Genomic DNA, 19,360 nt, shown 5'->3' with positions numbered 1-19,360 from the left:
CATTTCTTTAATAGCTGTTAATTAAACACAATTGAATACTAATATTAATATATTAAAAAAAAGCTGAAATTTTGGTAATTTTTCGAAAAGACTCCCAGCTTGAGTTTTTTTCCCTCTTCGGTTCCCCAAATTAATTTCGGATATTACTATTTATAACTCGTTTTTAATTATTTACAATCCCATGAATCTTGAATATTTTTAAGTTATCTTTTTATAAATAGATACATATTCTCAATTTATAATTTAATTTTAATAAGATTTTTTTACTTTTTACCTATAACCCCCTTTTTTTTTTTTTCACTTCTCATCTTTTCCTTCTCTTCTTTCACGATTGAGAGTGACAAGTAGTGGAGAGAATTTGCAAGGTGTGCAGACTAACAAGGTTGGGGACGTTGATTAGTGATAGAAAGTATTAAGAAGTAGGTCGTGGGTGATGCTTGATAATAACAAGCAACGATGAACGATAAGAAGAGTCATCGATAGTAAAATACGCAGGAGGAGAGAGTGATAGAATACATAGAGAGCAAAGATCGACGACTATGAATTATAAAGTAGGCTCTGAGGTAAGATGGGTGGTGAGGACTATGAATTATAAAGTATTAATTAATTATTATTTTAAAATAATTAATTAAAGATAGAGAAAATAAAAAGAGGTAAAAGCATATTTAGACGGATGATAAATAGTAAATTATTAATTAATTAAAATAATTAAAGGGTTATGAATCGTTAGCGAGAGACGTGAGAGGGACCTGAAATGGAAAAAGAACATATGACATGGATCAATATGATAAATTGCCCGAAAGATTTCTTTTACGCCAACCATCCGATCAAACTTACCGGCAAGATCGCGTGTTCGTCAACCGTTGGATGCGGCCGGTGTACTCCAATGGCAGGATTCCGTTCGTTTGGCTTCACCGATTAAGGGATCCTGTAACCAATTTCCCGCAATTAGCTCGCCATTTTTAAGGCCGGTGGCGAAGGCGAGTAACATTTGGCGACGCGACTTAGAGCGCAACACGACACTCGCTCGCTGTCTCGCTCCCGCCCTCTGCTCCTCCCAATCCCCAGAAGCGGAGGGAGAGAGGCGCAGATCTTGTGTTCCTTCTGCATCTCCCTTCAGATCCGGGTTCCCACTTCTGGGATCTATCCTCTGATCCGGCTGGGCGTCGGATTCGTCGCGGTTCTTGGGTGATGATGAGGTGAGTTCTTGCGTTGCGAAAAGATTTGAGATTTTGGGTCTCTTTTCTAGGGGGGTTTTGATGTTTGTTTCCATGGGGGAAAGGTGTGGTTTTTAGATCGAGGAAGTGAGAGGGGATTTCGATTGGATTGGAGATGGGCGAGGGCGCGGGGTTCCAGCTGGGGACCGTCGGAGCGCTGAGCCTGTCGGTGGTCTCGTCGGTGTCGATCGTGATCTGTAACAAGGCGTTGATGAGCTCCCTTGGCTTCATATTTGGTATGAGATCTGATGATCTATATTTCGCTTTTCTGGTTTCTGCTGATTTTTCTAATGCTTCGGGTATATCGATATATAGCTTGTATAACTCGTTTAGGTAATACTCGCCGTGGTGTGGATCTCGATGATTTCGTCTTTACTTTGTTCTGTGGCATAAGCCATTCAGAAAAGAAATGCATCGGCTGATGGTTGATCATGCTTGTTTCATGCTGCATCACGATTAACATTCACCCAGCAGAAAATTAAGCATCTAGAGGTCTTTTACATGGTTAAATTGGGAGCTGGTTGTGCAGCTGCGTGTGGTTGTTAGCAAAGGTTTCGAAATGGTCATTTGCTGAACAAGTCGTGTACACCTGCTATCTCTTGGGAGTGTATAAATGCTTATAATATGACCAAACAAAGAATAGAATCTTAAAGGAACTTTTCTTTTGAATACTGATATTGATCTGAAGATGAAACAAACAACACTTTGCTGTCAAGCAATGGAGTATTGTAGGAATGATGTTTGTTTGACAATATTCATAACTAAGACTTGAAAGCGAGATGTGTAGCACTGTAGAAGCATCGGTGGAGCATAAAACTGAGTGGCTTGATTAGTGTAATATACAAATCAAGTATGAAAAGTTATATGCAAGAGCCCTTGTATGGTAGCACTTGCAAGGAACATTGCAATTTTCAAATAAAATTCCAGGCTTCATTGATCTCCATTTTTTCCTGAACAATTAATGTCATAACCATTTTAGCCTGAAAAAGAAGAAAAAATTACAAGTCAAATTCTTTAAGGTCATCTCTTACTAGAAATATTTTCTTGTAATCTGATATCCCACAAATACTTGTCCACATAATTTATTATTTTAGCCTCAAAATGAAGAAAACATTTCACGTTTGCAAGTTAAATTCCTTAAGGTTATCTCTTGCTAGAAATATTTTCTTGAAATCTGATATCTCACAAAGACTTGTCCACATAATTTATTATGTATTGCAAATATAATATGATCTAAATTTTGTTTTGATCCTTAGATGACTGCTACTGTCTGATGATTTGACTGCTTATTAGATATTGCTAATAAATATGAATGTTTATAATGTTTTCTGTTATTCTCAGCCACTACTTTGACAAGCTGGCATCTATTGGTTACCTTCTGCTCTCTTCATGTGGCATTATTGATGAAACTGTTTGAGCACAAACCTTTTGATCGAAAGGCCGTGTTGGGTTTTGGAGTACTCAATGGAATCTCCATAGGGCTATTAAATTTAAGCCTGGGTTTCAACTCTGTTGGGTTTTATCAGGTACATACACATTCTTCTAGTAGTGGATGGATGGTTGTCTTTGAAGTTTGTTGATTTTCCTGCATTAGTATTTAGAGATTATGGTGAATTTGAATGCATGACACTAAAAAACTACAAGTGTACTACTTCTGTATGTATTTTGCCATCAATCTTGGTCATTCTGACTCCATTTAATATTTGGAGTTGGACAATCATGTATGTGTCACTGGTCTCCTGGTAGTTCTAACTGTAGGTTTAATGTTTATCTTTAAGTTCAGCCATCATGGAAGTGCTACAGTACTTCTTCGTGGCATTATTTATATCTCTCTTCCCCAAAGTTCCTTTTTTTTACTAGTTCTGATTCGTGTACCTTCCTGGCATACTTCCTATCCAGATGACGAAGCTAGCAATCATTCCTTGTACCGTCTTCCTGGAGACTGTCTTTTTGGCGAAGAAGTTCAGGTATGAATACATTGTATTTTGCAATTTTTTATATACTGTATTTAAGCAATTTTAGTAGTTCTAGATGAAAATAATTGTGAAACCCATTGTTATGCTTAGTGGTAGAGTTATTGGTCCAATGACAAAGGCACTTTAAATAAAAAATACTGCTATATTATTGTTTGAAAGGAGACACCCAGTTCATCAGTCTCCACCAATGTGGGGACTGGGGGTTCACCTACGAGAAGGTATTATGTGGCTTGAACCTTTGTCATCAAGGAGTAACTTTGCTGTTGTACCAAGGATTACTCTCTACCAATGTATTGTTATATATTTCACTATATTCATTTTAATAGCTGTAATCTGTAAAACAATTACAAGAACTGTAATGATTTTAATTTTAAATTTGTGCATAATATCATTTATTTTTTTAAGGTGCAAATCCTACCTAAGTTGAGTCAGAAGACTCAGAACAATGTGAACTTCCACTTCACTTACTTGAACCTTAAACCGCCACAATGGGACCATCTTGAAGTTCTAGGAGGGAACACTTCAGCAAAAGTGGATTCACGGTGGCAATATACATCTTTGATCCAGAACAATTTGATATACATCATGGGGTCGTCCATTTCATAAATGGTATCGTTACTACTTGATGTTTAAAAAAGCTGGAAATTGGGACTATGACCAACCAAACTCTACTTAACTCCCTGACATCATGTCTTCACCTTGGAAACAAGCCAGAATCTCGGTGCTGACAATTGTGCTGATTGCCTAGAAGAAGTTTCAAGTAACTTGGTCCACATTTACATTCAAAAGGTTCATAAATACATTAGGGACTCTAAAGATTGCTTTGATGATTGCTTTTAAATATTCACCTAAAGCAACATTTGCATGTCCATGTTCCATCTGCAAAAGACTAGTATGCCACTTCAATGCTATAAAGCATAAAGATCACCAAGTGACAGCCACAGTCTGACAATCATGACTCATTAATCCAACCAGTTTTGTTTATTGATGATTATGGTATCTGCATTCTATTTGTCCATATGGTGCAGTATTCATATACAAGTCTAGAAATCTCATTTGTTAATCTTTCAAAGTTCAAATATATATTTGTTCTACAGTTATTTACCAGGTCAGTGAGATTTTTTTGTTTGCTTAGACATGTAGAAATTGAACTCAACTCTTGGTTGTATTTATTCTAAATCATTTTTTTTATCTAACTGATACTTGATACTTGTGTTGCAGTCGGAGTATTCAGTTCTCACTTTCCATCCTTCTTTTGGGTGTTGGAATTGCAACCGTGACAGATTTGCAGCTTAATTTGCTGGGATCTGTATTGTCTCTTCTAGCAATAGTTACGACTTGCGTTGCACAAATTGTATCCTTATATAACAAATTTCTACTATTTATTGCATTTCATCAATCATTTGTGACACTCAACTACTGAAGTTCTGGCAATAAGCATCAAGAACTTAACTTTTGCATGTACCACTGTGCTGTTTAGATGCTAGCATGATACCATAACAGCATGATAATTCTATGTAACTGTTGACCGAGGGTAACTTGTTCCTAACTGTATTTACCGAATGAGTCATGCTTTTGATTCTTGCTTTAGTCCTTAACCAGTGGTTTGCAGATGACAAACACTATACAAAAGAAGTTTAAGGTCTCCTCAACCCAACTTTTATATCAGTCTGCCCCTTATCAAGCTTTAACCCTGTTCGTTTCTGGTCCATTTCTTGATGGGCTTCTAACAAACCAGAATGTGTTTGCATTCAATTACACTCCTCAAGTTCTTGTAAGTAGTTTCTTTTAAATTTCCTTTTTGAGTTATGCAGTTCTCATCTTATACTTGAATTTTATTTTGTAGGTTTTCATTGTGCTTTCATGCCTAATATCAGTCTCGGTCAACTTCAGCACATTTCTTGTGATTGGGAAGACGTCGCCTGTGACATATCAAGTTTTGGGTCATCTCAAAACTTGCCTGGTTCTGACTTTTGGTTATGTCTTACTTCATGATCCATTTAGTTGGAGGAATATCTTTGGGATCTCAGTTGCAATCGTTGGTATGGTTTTGTATTCTTATATCTGCACAATTGAGGGCCAGCAGAAAGCTCGTGAAGCATCTTCTCAGATGTTGCAGGTACGGCTATGGTTTTTTCAATATTATAATTATCAGAATCTAGCCAGCACTTCATGGCATTCTCTCCTGCTCTTTGCTCCTGCCATCCAATGATTAGAGGAGAATGGAGCCTCTTGGGTTAATGAAATGTTAAAAGAGAATCAAGGCCTTATTCTTCCTTGTTTAAGTGACTGATAGAGTCACTCCATCTTTATTAGTATTTCATGCTACCTCATTTCTGAAAAAATCACAATCAATCGATATGAAGTAAAATGTGGAAGCATCAGGTTTGAGTGTGTTGATCGATAATCTCATTCAGAATAGTAAGTGTCAACTATTCCAGGCATCATATGTTACATTTGCACTTAAATTCTTGCTATAGGATATTCCAAATATTGGCAATTCATAGTACATAGGATCATGGCCAATATATATATGTCTGGAAGCAAGAATTAGAACAAATGGTTTGAATGGTCTAGAACAACTTTATAGCATTCAACAACCTGGTTATTTGAGTAAATCATGGCTAACACAAGGAGCTACATAGTGGATGCTATTGGTAGTCATTTGTAAAGCAAATCTATCATGTGCTTTTCGGTCTTCATTCCATCATATTTGTCTTAAGCTATACAGTAGTTGCTATTATTTTTGCAAGGATTTAAGTACCGGTCTAATCTATTGGACCAATACAATACTGATATATTAGATGGTCTACTACCATGTATCGCCCAATGTCATTGAATAAAATTAAAACAAAAAAGATGAACAACGTACATAGCAGTATCAAACTGTATGTTTTGACGCTGGTTTTTGGTCAACCATTATGTAAGAGTTGATACATACTGACTGGTTCACCCTTTTTATAAAACCTTTATTATTTGTAATGTAAACCTGCTAGCTGGGCTTGTCTCAATCTGTGTGCCTATGGTTTGAAGGTTAACATTAGTGTCAGTGACTTAACATCAGTCTTTGGACACATCAATGAATATTTAAAACCCATCTTTTCGTTAGCGAAGAGGCCAAAATTTAATTTCTGTGCTTATATTGTGTTAGATGCCACTGCTAAGTGATGCTTCTGTTTTACCTTGTGATTACTGATAAACTAACTAGTAAATGAAATGCTTCATCCGGAGATGGTGTTTTCTGAGGGTTTGATTTACATGTCTTTACGACTCTCTTGGACCTCATTAACTCTGTCACTTCGTGCACTGTTTTCTTCGTGATGCTTTAATTAGACAAATAGTGTCAATTTCATTGACAATAACGATTTGATCATTGCGATGCTCAATGTGATCCGAATGGAATTTCCCAAATGTGTTACTCTAAGCTCTTGAAAAAAAACACAATTATATCTGAAGATTGATGACTTCCACATGTGCTAATAAACTCTTTTGAGTTCGTTGCAGGTGAAAGACAATGACTCTGACCCTTTGATGAGAGCTGAGAGTGGAGCTGGCATAGATGCTGATGGTGCTGCTCCAACAGCAACAGTATGGAGCTCAAACAAAGATTTGCGTGCTTGAAATCTGCTCCAATCTACACCATCACACATGCAGACCCAAAGTTATCTGAATGTCATGATGTTGGAAGAGAAGACCCCCTTATCTTTCCGAAATCAAAGTAAAAGCTTTGCATAATCAGTTCGTAAGGCAATTTATATTTGCATACGTTCTCGTGTGCATTTTTATTTAGATTCTTGCAATCTTTCAGTGAAGCGCATCAAATTCTTCTTCATAAGGTGCCATCCGCAATTTGTATCTCAAAAACTCTATGATTACACCATGGAAATGAAGTGAGAATCTTGAATTCCTTGTTCTTGTTTGCCTATCGGGTGTAATAATTTGGTAGATTCCGTGAGTTAAATCGATTTCGGTTTCATCTGCAAGTGAGACTTTTGTGCCTCGTGCAATTTCTTCATCCACAGAATGCGACTTCTCACTACCAAGCGGCCACGCTTTTGGGACGCCCAATTTGTCAGATCGTCAGAACTCTTCCAGTGCAGTGAATCAAACCGTGCCTTGGAATTCATTCTTGGGGAAATCTGTCATTGACCACTGTTTTATGCTCGACTTTGCAATGCAATACCATAAAATCATTTAAATATATTATCTTCGATCCCATCTAAAGCCAACTTTTTTGTTGACAATCCCATCTATAACAAACTTTAGTTATACAGAATAAATCGACAATCCCATCTAAAACAAACGTTTGTTTTTTATGAAATGATATTGAAAAATAAAAAATATTTTCCGAGCAAACTGGTCGGATTTGGTTGGGTTTTCTTCGATCCGCTGCAAACTGGTTTCCAAATTAAAGCGGGACGGCCCGGTCCGGTCCGATCCGGTCCGACGAGCGTAGTGCCGTTGTTTTGGGATTGATGGTTGAGACGTTGCCCATAGTATTTTGCCGTATAATAGGAGCCAGGGTGACACCACCTCGGCTTAATCCCAAAGCTTGTGGGCGATCGGCCATGGCTCTCCGAACCCTCTTCTCCAAGAAAGCCTTCACAACAGCTTCTGGATTCCGTCCGATCGCCGCCGGAGATCGGTGTTTTCTTCGCCAGGCGCGGGGCCTCACGGTTGCTGCCCTCCCGGACCTAGCCTATGACTACGGCGCCCTCGAGCCCGCCATCAGTGGCGAGATCATGAGGCTCCACCACCAGAAGCATCACCAGGCGTACGTCACCAACTACAACAATGCCCTGGAGCAGCTCGAGACGGCTGTGGCCAAGGGGGACGCATCCGCGGTCGTCCGCCTGCAGAGCGCCATCAAGTTCAATGGTGGAGGTTCGTCTGTTACCATTTCCTCTTCTCCTTATCTCTGTGTTCCCTGGATCTGAGTTGGATTAGTGTTTATAGGCCGCCTGTAGACTCCATTAGACTGTTCTGATTGTTCTGTCAAGATTTCACTTATATTTTTATTTATCTATTTACGTATTTTATATATATAATCCTCCCGGGAGGACTGAGATCTTCAACCCATCACCTCAAAATCAAATGCATATGATCCAAATCACAGACCAACTCCGTTGAACATAATCTACAATTATCAAGACGTTTAGAATCCATGTGTCATATGGTTTGATTATAATTTGTAGTTGTCATCGTACTCTTACAAACAAACAGTGTAAAAAGCATTCACGAAAGTCTGATGTAGAACGATTTAATTTTTGATTGGAATGATTTGGCCTTGATCTAAATATTGTTAGATGGGTACATATAAAACTCAACCTATTCTGATACTTCTACGGTGTTGATTGAATCAAAATATACACTGTGCGGCTGGAACTGCTTATTTTCTTCATTTGATGCATATGTCAGATTACTTCCATTTTTATTGTTCATTATAGCATTTCAAACATCAAATATTATGTTTAATGGAGCTGATCTATTATTAAGATCTTCCATGATTAATTTTGAGGTGACAAGACTGCAGCCCCAATTCTGTCGATGGGATTCCAGATCCTATGTGTGTGTATATATATATATGTATGTATATATATGTATGTATATATGTATGTATGTATACACACACATATATATATACTCATATACATATACATGTATACACACATACTGATATAGATATATACATTTACACATACATTTACACACACACACACACACACACACACATATATATATATATATGGAGCATGATAGATTGTCAAGATTTGGTAATCTTCGTTACATCAGAGTTGATTAGACTTGAATCAACACTGATATACATCAGAGCTTTAGATAATATTGCCCTGAATCAACAGATTCATGGTTACATTTGTCAATAATCTGCTGGACAAGGCCATCTAGGTACCACTTGGAAAGTCATTGAAGTTGAAGACACTGGTTTTTTGTTGTGTTTTGATTTGAATTATTTCAACAATGTATTTTGATATTTTCTTTCAGGTCATATCAACCACTCGATCTTCTGGAAAAATCTCAAGCCTGTGAATGTAAGAGGAGCATCACCAGTTTTATTGCTTATGGAACATCTTGTTCTTTTATATTTATAATTCTGCAAATGTTATTATGGAAATGATCTTGCAGGAAGGTGGGGGTGAGCCTCCACACAGCACACTTGGTTGGGCAATCGATACAGACTTTTGTTCTTTGGAGGCTCTGGTGCAGAAAATGAATGCAGAAGGTGCTGCTTTGCAGGGATCTGGATGGGTGGTGAGTTTGTTTATATTTTTATTTTTTTTTATTTAGTCAACCAAATGATCCATTTCTTTTGATGTGTATCTGTTGGGTTGTTTCTTGTTCATTCTCTTTGACTTACTTTGGAACAGTGGTTAGCTCTGGATAAGGGAAGTAAGAAACTCTGTGTTGAAACCACTGCAAATCAGGTAAAATCTGTTCTGCAGAGTAACATACTTCTATCCCCCAAAGCTTTAGGTTTTTTTATGGTTTGAGTTCCTTGTGCTTGTCATTACATTAAAGCCAGTCTAACTGAGCCAATTTTGTTCCTTGTTATTCATTTTTGGTTGGTTAAAAAAGAATGATTGAAGGATCATTGGAGGAATTTCCTTAATCATTGAACATTTGAACATAATCACTTTTATAAGGCTTCTTCTCTATACATTGTTAACTTTTGCAGTTGTATTTTAGTGCTATCGTGGCACATTTGAAAAGCTTTTTCCTCCAAGTTTGTTAGTGTTTTGAAGGACATGAATTTTGCTCTTTTATTTGGTATATGATCTGGTCAGACAATTGAAGTCTATGAATCTGATATGATCGAAATGATCCATGTAGTAGAAGATTGTGGTTATAAACATAAGGACCTTGTGCCATGCGGATTTACATTGTTATGCTTTAGGAGCTTATTTTTATGTTTTACATAATGCATGGCCTACTAGTTGTCTAAAATTGTTTTGCAGTTAGTAGTTGGATTGGCCAGTTTTAAGTATAAGTTCTGTGTCCATTTTGTGGTTCACTAAAACCTTTGGTTATGGGGGATTTACAACTTAAATATTTGGTCTAAGATGGCTTATTTAAGGTGTCTATTCCCACTTTACTAACTTTCTAAATCTGTTTGTTTGGGAAATATATATCACCAATTTTCTAAAATCATAGTAGATTTTGCCAACTATATTGTCCAATAAAGAGCCCAAAAAAAAAAAAAAAATCATCATTCAATAACTAACTAAATAAATACTGGTTACTTCAGGCTGATTTCCCTAAAATGGAACACATGATTAGAATAATAATTCTAGGCTATACAAAATATTGCTTTGACACAACTTACTTGATATAGCCGACTAAATTGTTGAGAGTTAAGATATATTTATGTATCTCTTTTTGTAAAACTCACATTCTTTTATGTGGTCTGTTCCATTGAACTCTAAACACTACTGGCTACCACCTGAATACTGTGGCTAGATTGCTGATACCTGCCTGTAATTATATTGCCAACTTGAACCAAACACTTCTGATTCAGACATGTAACATGAGTTTCCATTTTGTTATCTGTCATTTATGATTGTTCAATGTGTTAAATAAAAATTTGCTGTAACTTTGCTTTTATTTTAATAACTTCCAGCCTCTGGTTCTTGTCTTTTATGCTTTAGTCTTTTATTTTTATTTTGTTTTGTGTATATGTCCAAAGACAATTGGCTAACTGTTTTTATTTACAGGATCCACTAGTGACCAAAGGTGCAAACTTGGTTCCTTTGCTGGGCATTGATGTGTGGGAACATGCATACTACCTGCAGGTACATACTGACCTCTTCTGTTATATGTTTACCACCTGTTATTTTTAGGCTGCCAGGCATGCAGAAATAGGTCCATAGAGATGCAATCATTCTTTGGAAGCTTGCAAGATCCTGCATTAGTACGGAGAATCTGCATACATGCATTTATGAATGCTCTTGTTTCTGCATGTGTGATCTCGTGCATACATGTGTCTTCATTAGCATGTGACTAGATTGTTTTTGTGCAGGAATCCAAAACGAAAGTTTCTAGAAAAGGATCTTATCAAATTTCACATCAACTTCTTTGACAAATTGATATGATCCTTTAAAACAACATAGCTCTCTATGTATCTTTTGTTATAACCTCATGAAATCAACTTCATACTGGACTTAGAAGATAGTTGCCAATTGAGTTATCTAGCTTAAGCTCATGCAACAATGAACTTTAGTTACATATGAAGAAAATACTTTTTTTTTCTTGCAAAAAAACAGTTTGCTAAATATATTATATTCGTTTAATGTTTATATAATATTAAATTATGTAACTATCATTAAAATATGTCAAATACTTTATCCATGATTTAAGTAACAACAAGATGATCCAGTGCATAAGACTCTCACCAATAGCTTGATTTGTCATATTTTTTTATTATGGTCAAGAGCATGAAATGCTCTTTCACTTTAAGTAAGAAGCTATAGTGAAGTAGTGGATACTAGAAGACTCATGTTATTACATAACACAGCAAAACTACCTTGCCCATTATGGAGTATAAGTTGCTCTGTCCATCATGAATTAGAAAGGAATATTTCCGCTCTTCAATCTTTGGCAAAGAAGTTTTCAACTAGCACCAGCTCACATGTAAACTCTTTCCTTTCTAGCCAAAGAGACAATTATGTCAATCTCATGATCAGTTTTCCTGTTATTAATGCACCTGATCACCTGTGATGATGCAATCATTGGATTGTTGGAAGTTCATTTATGCAACGTCAGTCTACTTCCCTGTCTTTGGAGCATTCCCAGTCTTGCTTTGATGCCTCACTGTTCTTGATGTTGATGTGTTTCTCCTAGGAATTGTTGTCATGACCTTTGTCTTCATGTGTATTATGTTTATATTTATCAACTTTCTGCTTTGTGGCAGTACAAAAATGTGAGGCCAGATTATTTGAAGAACATTTGGAAGGTTATAAATTGGAAATACGCAAGCGAAGTTTTCGATGAAGAGACTGCCTGATGTGCCCTTCTTGTTCCCCTGACTAGTTTTCCCGTATGCAAGTCTTGTGTGTGTTGTCACTGTTCCGCTGTATCAAATAAATGAGGGCTTGTCCCTGTACATTTCATTGCCTTTCATTAATCTTTAGCACCTCCATGCAAACTTGAGACGTGTTTAGAATTAACCTTTTAGTTATCTGAAACAGGTTTGACCTCATAATTATCGATCGAGCCAAGAACTATTACCGGTCGACAATTAGTTTTTTTTTATTTTCTTATGATATCAAATGATGCAGGTTTGACCCCCGTAACTATCAAGAACTATAATTGGTCAACTATTATTGAAGGCTTGCAATGTGTTTCATATAAGAAAAGGAATGAATCTGCCAGGGTGCAACCTGTTCTTTTGGGGCCCAAGGCATATGATCTTCATACAGGGACAGATGAAGCATTCACCTTCATCCTCTCCCCTCAGGTTCACACTCTTTTTAACTCCTGCAACTGGTTACTAGTGCTAGGAAGAGAAGAGAAGAGGAGGAAGATGTATCTGTGGACACCACATATGTTTGTGGACCTCCAGGAACCAGAAGAACAACAAGGACTGATACTATGTTCTCAGTATTATTTGGCAGTTTTTGGTTTAGTTATGCTATCTTCTCAAACTCCATTTTGTCTTGCCCATTCATGGCCTCTTTCCTGTACACTGTGGACCTCATTCTGTCTGCAACCTCAACCAAGTTTGGATCTAAGAAGTGTGCTTGAACGAGCATCTCATATTAACTCACTTGGTAGTATAATAACTGGACTTGCAGCATCCAATTCTTCACTTGTCGTTGAGAGTTGATTGCTAATATCTTGATCATCTACACTTACAACTCCATATCTTTGCATCTTCTGCAGCTAGGAAGAACTCAGTGAGAGAAATGAGGACTACTACATTCTGGATCATCCACACGAGCCACCAAATACTGCATGAGATAAGAGAGCTTCGAGTTCGTTCTTTGTCTTTGGTATCTATTACGTGGTCCTTCATGCTGCATCCCTTGATGTCCCTACCGGAGAAGAATCCACGATTCGGACGGTAGATGATCATCGATTTCAGTTTTGTGGCAATTATAAGGCTCTCTAATGTTCATGTTCTGTAATGTTGCAAGGAACTGGAGACCTTCTTGCTTCCAACTTGCAATGAACTCAAGAACAGAGACAAGCTTGTGAATGAATTCAGAGTACCATTCAGTAAAGAGCAGTAATCCAGCATTGTTTACCTAAGCATATCAAGATTAACATATAAATTTTCAGTTAAACATGAAGCATAAATCTCTCAGGATTTTAACAGTTCCAACATGCTCAAGTTACTTATTCTGCTACTGGGAGACTTCCAGCCCGTAAACTATGTTCTGATTCCTAGCCTGTACAGTATGTGCTGCAAAGCAAAGAAATAAAAAGGAAGATATGAAATGCATGGGTGCCTGGTGAATTCAGATTCGAGGGATCATTCTTCTCTGCTGTGAGTGCTGTCCATAAGAAACCTAAATTAATTGACCATTCTTTCCTCTTTCATGCGGCTCAAGGCTGACCCCTTTTTGTTGTTTTGATCATCCTTGAAGGTATAAAGTCCACTGCCTGGTACGCAAGCATTCCATGGGCATAGCAGCTTTTGTTGCATTCATGCTTCCCTCTTGTGGTTTGCTTTGCTGAAAGCCTCTTTTTCTTGTTGTGGGACACAACAAGAAACTTTGAAACATACTATATGGACTGTAGCCTTGAAAGGTCTGAAAGAATCCATTTCCCATTGTAATATTTAGTTCTACTCTCTCCACCATGCCTTGAAAGGTCTAATCCATTTCATTAATCTATCAGTAGGTCGATGACGATGGGGGGTGTGATGGAATTGATGGAGAATTGAGTGTCTCAGCGAACTCGAAGAAACAACTTATGTATTCTATAAACATTCTTTATTCAACAATATAAGAAATATGCTTTGAAATTAAAAAAAAAAGAATTACTTCTTGTGTTGAGATATCATTGGTGGAATAGAGTTGAAAGAAGTTTGATCACATCGAAAGGTGGAGTGGTCAGTATTAGAAGAAATTTAACTACAACAGGGGTGACTCTTCCAAAGCTTTAGTTGAAGCTGTCCCACTGACAAACACAACATCTCTTCTTCATCCTTCCTACATGGCTTCTTATGCTTTAATTTGGATAAGGGGACACTTCCCACAGTTTTCAGTCTGATAGATTTGAGAGAGAGAGAGAGAGAGAGACAGAGAGAAAGAGAGAAGAGAGAGTATTGGATTTGCATGTAGGTGTCCAGAAACTTCTTGGACCACTGGATACATACAGAATGGGTGACCAACTTGTCCTCTTTGATCTTTTAGTTGTAATGATGTCCAGAACATGACTAATTCATTATTGATTGTGGCCACTCATTTTCAAACAACAAAAAAACTCCAAACAAATTTGTCTTTACTCCCTTGCATACATATATATATATATATATATATATATATATATATATATATATATATATATATACCAAACTTAAGTTAGAAAATTAATGTGGTATGAGACATATCAGTTCATTTACAATACATCATGAAACATGATGACTGGGTGAATTAATTCAATTATGTTGTTACCATATGATGATTGATGATTACAGGAATCATGATTTGCTTGTAAGATATTTCAACCAATCTCAGGAACAGAAGCACGCAATCAAAAAGGAGAGATTTATGTATACAAGAACAATTCCAACAAGTTTCAAAAAGAAACTACTGCACTATTGGAGTATAATCCAACCTTACAAATCCTCTCTTGCAACTCTTAATTGCAGCCACAGTTATGTAGTCACATTCTTACTTCACCAAGAGCAAACCAGATATGCTCGAACACCTTGATGATGACTTCATGATACTCCTTGGAATTCAAGAACAGGTAGCAGGCCAGCAGCTCCTCCAAATCCTTGGGCTCGCGGATGTTGTTCTCCACGATCATCTCCATCATCGACTCCATGAAGTCCCTCATGGGGCTCGAGGATGACTTGATCACCACAAAGTTCTCGGATAGCAGTGCTCTCCGCCGCATTGATGCCTCGGATGCGGCGGCGTTGTGGTTCCTCCCAGCCTGCGCCTTCCTGCTTCCCACCCTTGGAGAGTTCTGCCGCACCTTGATTCCATGAACTCCCGACACCGATCTCCTTGCTGCAGCCCTGCGTGCTTCTTTCTCCACTGGCTTGGTCAGGATTGGTGCGAGCTTCAGCTCCGATACAACCTCCAAGTCCTCATTCTCCTTGAACATGGTGGAAGAGCTTGTGGTTACATGCTTACAAGGATCATCGTCATGACTGGCGCATGGCTTGAGAGGCCTTCTTCGGGTCTTCCGCTTCGGCGTCTTCGGCTCTCCTGGAGGGAAGTGGGTGTCTGAGGCCTTAATGTTGATGGGAGAGCGAGGGAGTTTTGGTGTTCTTCTTCTGCTTGGGATGTAGGAGGAGGCTCTGTTGGGGAGGCAGTCTTGCTGTCTCGCCGGAGGTAGTGTTGCAGCGGAAGCTGCGGTTGTTGCTGAAGACTGGCTTCTCTTCATGGAGCGATGAATGCTTTGGCTTCTGTTTCCTCTTCCCATATCTTTAAGCTTGTTGAACCAAGACTTTGACATCATATCAGACAGCCAAAACCTATACTTTCCCATCTATGACAACTGAAATCTTCACAAGGATGTCCTTCACGGAGATAACACACACAAATGACCTCAGAATCCTATCCTTCACTGTCAAGTAGTTGATGAACACATGAAGGAGTAGAACTAGTTCTATCAAACTATACCTCTCTCAAAGAAGGACCTTTGTCTCTGTGATGTGGAGGTCTTGTATGGTAATAGCTTTATGCATTGTTTTCTGGAGTTGAGGTTGATATAGATGGTAGTTGAGATTGGGATGTAAGGAAGACCAAAGGTTGGGGTTGCGTCCGTAAGTATATGGTGGGGTCAAACCCATGAGTAGATGGACGAAGAAAATGCCATCTATGGATTACAAGATCCAAAGAAATCAGTTCCTCATCTTTCATTTGTAGGATTCTAAGAATTTGAAATACCAGCAATGAAGATAATCATTGAGTGCTGGTAGACCACCAAAAGATTGCAGATGCTAAGTTTTCTTGCAGCCAACTGTATTGCAGTTATTGTCAAAGGATTCCTGAATCAGAACAATATATGTCATTTAGTGAGTGTTATGCATGCAAAATTTTCTGCAAATTAATGTGTTAGAATTCATGTATATTAGGAGTTTAAAAGCAAAAGAAATTGCCAAAGAAACAAAATAGGTTTCCTTTTCCTATTAGCAGAATGAGATCTACAGGAAACCAACCACATTAAAGGAGTGTTCCACATCTAAAGGAATATAGTTTCTATGGTGTGCATCAAATGAGTCTTGATGATAAGATTAATTAAGGTGCCAAAGAGGCACCCTCATGTGCCTTCTTACCTGGAAAGTTGAAGAGATTATGCTATCATTAGGCCAGAGATTGGGACCTTTTCAAAATTTATGTTCTCAGAGTTCTTCCTTTAGCTAGAGGAGAAGGTTGTCACATTATGTTTTTCCAGTTATTTCATGGAATAATGCTACCCATTTTTCTGCTGAAGAGAAAGAAGGAAAAGAAAAAAGAAAGGATATTAAATTTGGATGGAATTCATAGATTCCATGACTTTGGCCATAACACAACATCAACCACAGGATCAAAGCAAACTGGTCTGTCATAAACAGCAGCTGGCTGCTCCTGCAACAACACATAGATCACCAAACTTTTATTGGTCTGAATGACACTATGTTGAATTGAATTATTGATATGCTTGTAAACATGTGCAGGAGAGATGCATACTGTAGATTACATTCAGTAGAACAGGCACATGTATCATTAAAATTCTCTTTTAGTTCTAGATAAATTAGTGAGTTGATTTTAGAAGCACAAGTGCAGAAAGCCAACAGATGCATCTCTAACATATTAGCTTTGGATGTTGTTTCTCCACTACCTGTCAAGTTCATCGTACAATATACCTCAAGAGGTAGGACTATCTTCAGATCAATCCCTCTACATTACCTCCTTAAAAGAGCTGAGTCTAAAAGTTGATATATACCTGCAAAATATACTCAGAGAGAGAGAGAGAGAGAGAGAGAGAGAGAGAGGGTCCAATGTCACTAATGCAAGAAGAGAGTGCTATGGAGGCTCCACTTGATCATTCTCCTGCTATCATAGCTTTAGGAGAACAGCTCTTTACAAGAGTGCAGACCTCTTCTCTGAGTTTTCCTTTCATTGAGAGCTCACCACTTTACAGCTCAGTGTGAGGATTGCACCCCTTCGTCTCTGAAACTAAAACCAAGCTGGCTGAAGCAGATCACATTTCATGTGAAGGGGGACCAGAACTGATGTCCACCTCGATGCAACTCACCTCTTGCCATGAATTGGAGCTCACTCTCCTATCATGATTTCAAGGCTGAGCTTGTGCCAAATTTTTATTATTATTTTAAGGAGAGATTGTACATCGATTCAACCCAAAATCTTGAGTTAATATTTCGGTCAACAGCCAATACATAGTACGACTAATTCATACTCTTCTTAATTCTATGACAAAAAAAAAAAGAAAAAAAAGCAATAGCTAAACTAGGGATTTAAATCGTTCGTTTACCATAACCCGAAACCTAACTCGAAACATGTATGAATCGCCATCTCAAACCCATAAGTCTTGTTGATCTAACTTTTTACAAATCCAATTCCTAACTCAAATTTGACTCGAAATATTTGGTTAGGATATGAGTCTTGATTCGACCTAATGACACTAGTTTCGGGTCGATCGAACTAAGATAGGACACTAAGGATGACTACATTTTTTTTTTTTCTAATTTAATTATGTGGCTATAAGCATATTATCTTACTTCTTGAGTATAAGATAAGATAAGATATTAGAGTAGGGTGAATTGAATGTCTTATAACAAAGATATAGTTTCCCTTTCATTTCTCTACTTTATTATCCATCTAGTTTTCTTTTGGTGTACATTTGAGGTTTGGTCCTTTATTCGATTGGACTATTACTTTTAATCGATCCCTCCATATTGATTTAGAATTTTTAGACAGGAGTGTAAATAGATTTGTGTTGTTATAGTACATAGAATACTTAGTTAGGTATGAGTAGATACATATCCCATCTCAAGGATTTTTCAACACCCAAAAAATATTTAGACTCTTCAGCAACCTTGTTTGTTTCCAATTCAATCTCTACCACCCTAACTTTGTGCCTCGTTTCTTCCATCAAAGGTTACAACAAAACACATTTTGTGCTTGAGAATGCCTTCAATTTAGGACCACAGTACAAAATGAGGTCCTAATTCATTTGTCCATTGGCTTTAGGCCACCATGGGCACAACCATTGGGTATGGACAAACACATGGTCACATCTCATTTATAAATGAGTCCCAAAGATAATTTTGGATTTATTATATGTTGATGTACACCATATTACTATATAATATATGCTTGTATAATATTTCATTATTTTTTTTTTGAAAGAAATTTTCATTACATTAAATAACATCACGTCACGGAGATCACATTTTATTGTTGATGGTGGCATTATGATAAGAGAAAAAGATAGCAAAAGCATATATCTTAGTTAGCCACCTAACTTGGAGAGTGTGTTGTACTTCAAATCATATCTTAATTTGATGGTGTGCATGTGAACAACTCATGTTTTACTCATGCATGAATAAAGATTAGACAACAACAAATCTATCTTTAAATGACATACTTTTTATGCTTTCATATGATCAAAAATGAACATGCCACAAATGTTATTATACAGCTTTCAATCTCCCTTCTACTGTGCTATTTGCATATATAAGAAACCAACAAGAAGAGTGTATATGTTTGTGTGCATATATGCATGCAACAAAAACCCTAAGGAACACAAAGAGAAGAAGCCAGAGTTGTTCTTCCATTCAATTCTTGGTCTCATTGGATCCATCACTCGGACCAGAAGGCGGTGGCAAATCCCCTCTTGGAAGCTTGACGAAGAACATCTTCCCATACCTCTCCGTCTCCGTTCTTGAGCCAACGGTGGTCATCTTCGCCATGTCGCACGGACGTCGGTTCGTCGGAGGACCGTAACCCGAAGGCCTTGCGGCGG

The 19,360-nt window shown here is 37.6% G+C and overlaps 3 protein-coding genes across 4 annotated transcripts; 2 read left to right on the top strand and 1 right to left on the bottom strand.

Moving 5' to 3' along the window:
* Positions 1–962: 962 nt before the first annotated feature.
* On the top strand, positions 963–7,100 carry LOC103995404 (UDP-xylose transporter 3). Of its 2 annotated transcripts, none has more exons than XM_009415985.3 (8): positions 963–1,199; positions 1,296–1,453; positions 2,559–2,743; positions 3,117–3,184; positions 4,415–4,547; positions 4,806–4,967; positions 5,040–5,312; positions 6,698–7,100. In XM_009415985.3, exons 2-8 carry the CDS (start codon positions 1,333–1,335, stop codon positions 6,812–6,814), a joined length of 1,059 nt encoding a protein of 352 aa, XP_009414260.1. In that variant the 5' UTR covers positions 963–1,199; positions 1,296–1,332; the 3' UTR covers positions 6,815–7,100. The 2 variants fall into 2 exon arrangements, with proteins under 2 accessions (XP_009414260.1, XP_009414259.1); XM_009415984.3 differs by having other exon boundaries at positions 1,283–1,453.
* A 605-nt stretch (positions 7,101–7,705) lies between these two features.
* Positions 7,706–12,353, top strand: LOC103995405 (superoxide dismutase [Mn], mitochondrial). Its single transcript, XM_009415986.3, has 6 exons — positions 7,706–8,077; positions 9,197–9,243; positions 9,338–9,463; positions 9,580–9,636; positions 10,924–11,001; positions 12,120–12,353. Exons 1-6 carry the CDS (start codon positions 7,762–7,764, stop codon positions 12,210–12,212), a joined length of 717 nt encoding a protein of 238 aa, XP_009414261.1. The 5' UTR covers positions 7,706–7,761; the 3' UTR covers positions 12,213–12,353.
* A 2,552-nt stretch (positions 12,354–14,905) lies between these two features.
* Positions 14,906–16,098, bottom strand: LOC135618236 (transcription repressor OFP1-like). The gene has a single exon (XM_065119104.1). It carries the CDS (start codon positions 15,875–15,877, stop codon positions 15,041–15,043), a length of 837 nt encoding a protein of 278 aa, XP_064975176.1. The 5' UTR covers positions 15,878–16,098; the 3' UTR covers positions 14,906–15,040.
* Positions 16,099–19,360: the final 3,262 nt, after the last annotated feature.

This window comes from Musa acuminata, chromosome BXJ2-8, assembly GCF_036884655.1.
Source record: "Musa acuminata AAA Group cultivar baxijiao chromosome BXJ2-8, Cavendish_Baxijiao_AAA, whole genome shotgun sequence".
In the NCBI taxonomy this organism is placed as follows: domain Eukaryota; kingdom Viridiplantae; phylum Streptophyta; class Magnoliopsida; order Zingiberales; family Musaceae; genus Musa; species Musa acuminata.
Note: the sequence above shows the minus strand (reverse complement) of the source record. Positions and strands in the feature narration are given on the sequence as shown.

Bases quoted from the DNA above. Each gene is read 5' to 3' on its own strand.
- LOC103995404 (XM_009415985.3), top strand. From the start codon at position 1,333: ATGGGCGAGGGCGCGGGGTTCCAGCTGGGGACCGTCGGAGCGCTGAGC. The intron at 2,744-3,116 runs GTACATACACAT...CTTCCTATCCAG, and splicing joins ACTCTGTTGGGTTTTATCAG to ATGACGAAGCTAGCAATCAT. The intron at 3,185-4,414 runs GTATGAATACAT...CTTGTGTTGCAG, and splicing joins TTTTTGGCGAAGAAGTTCAG to TCGGAGTATTCAGTTCTCAC.
- LOC103995405 (XM_009415986.3), top strand. From the start codon at position 7,762: ATGGCTCTCCGAACCCTCTTCTCCAAGAAAGCCTTCACAACAGCTTCT. The intron at 8,078-9,196 runs GTTCGTCTGTTA...ATTTTCTTTCAG, and splicing joins CATCAAGTTCAATGGTGGAG to GTCATATCAACCACTCGATC. The intron at 9,637-10,923 runs GTAAAATCTGTT...TTTTATTTACAG, and splicing joins TTGAAACCACTGCAAATCAG to GATCCACTAGTGACCAAAGG.
- LOC135618236 (XM_065119104.1), bottom strand. From the start codon at position 15,877: ATGGGAAAGTATAGGTTTTGGCTGTCTGATATGATGTCAAAGTCTTGG.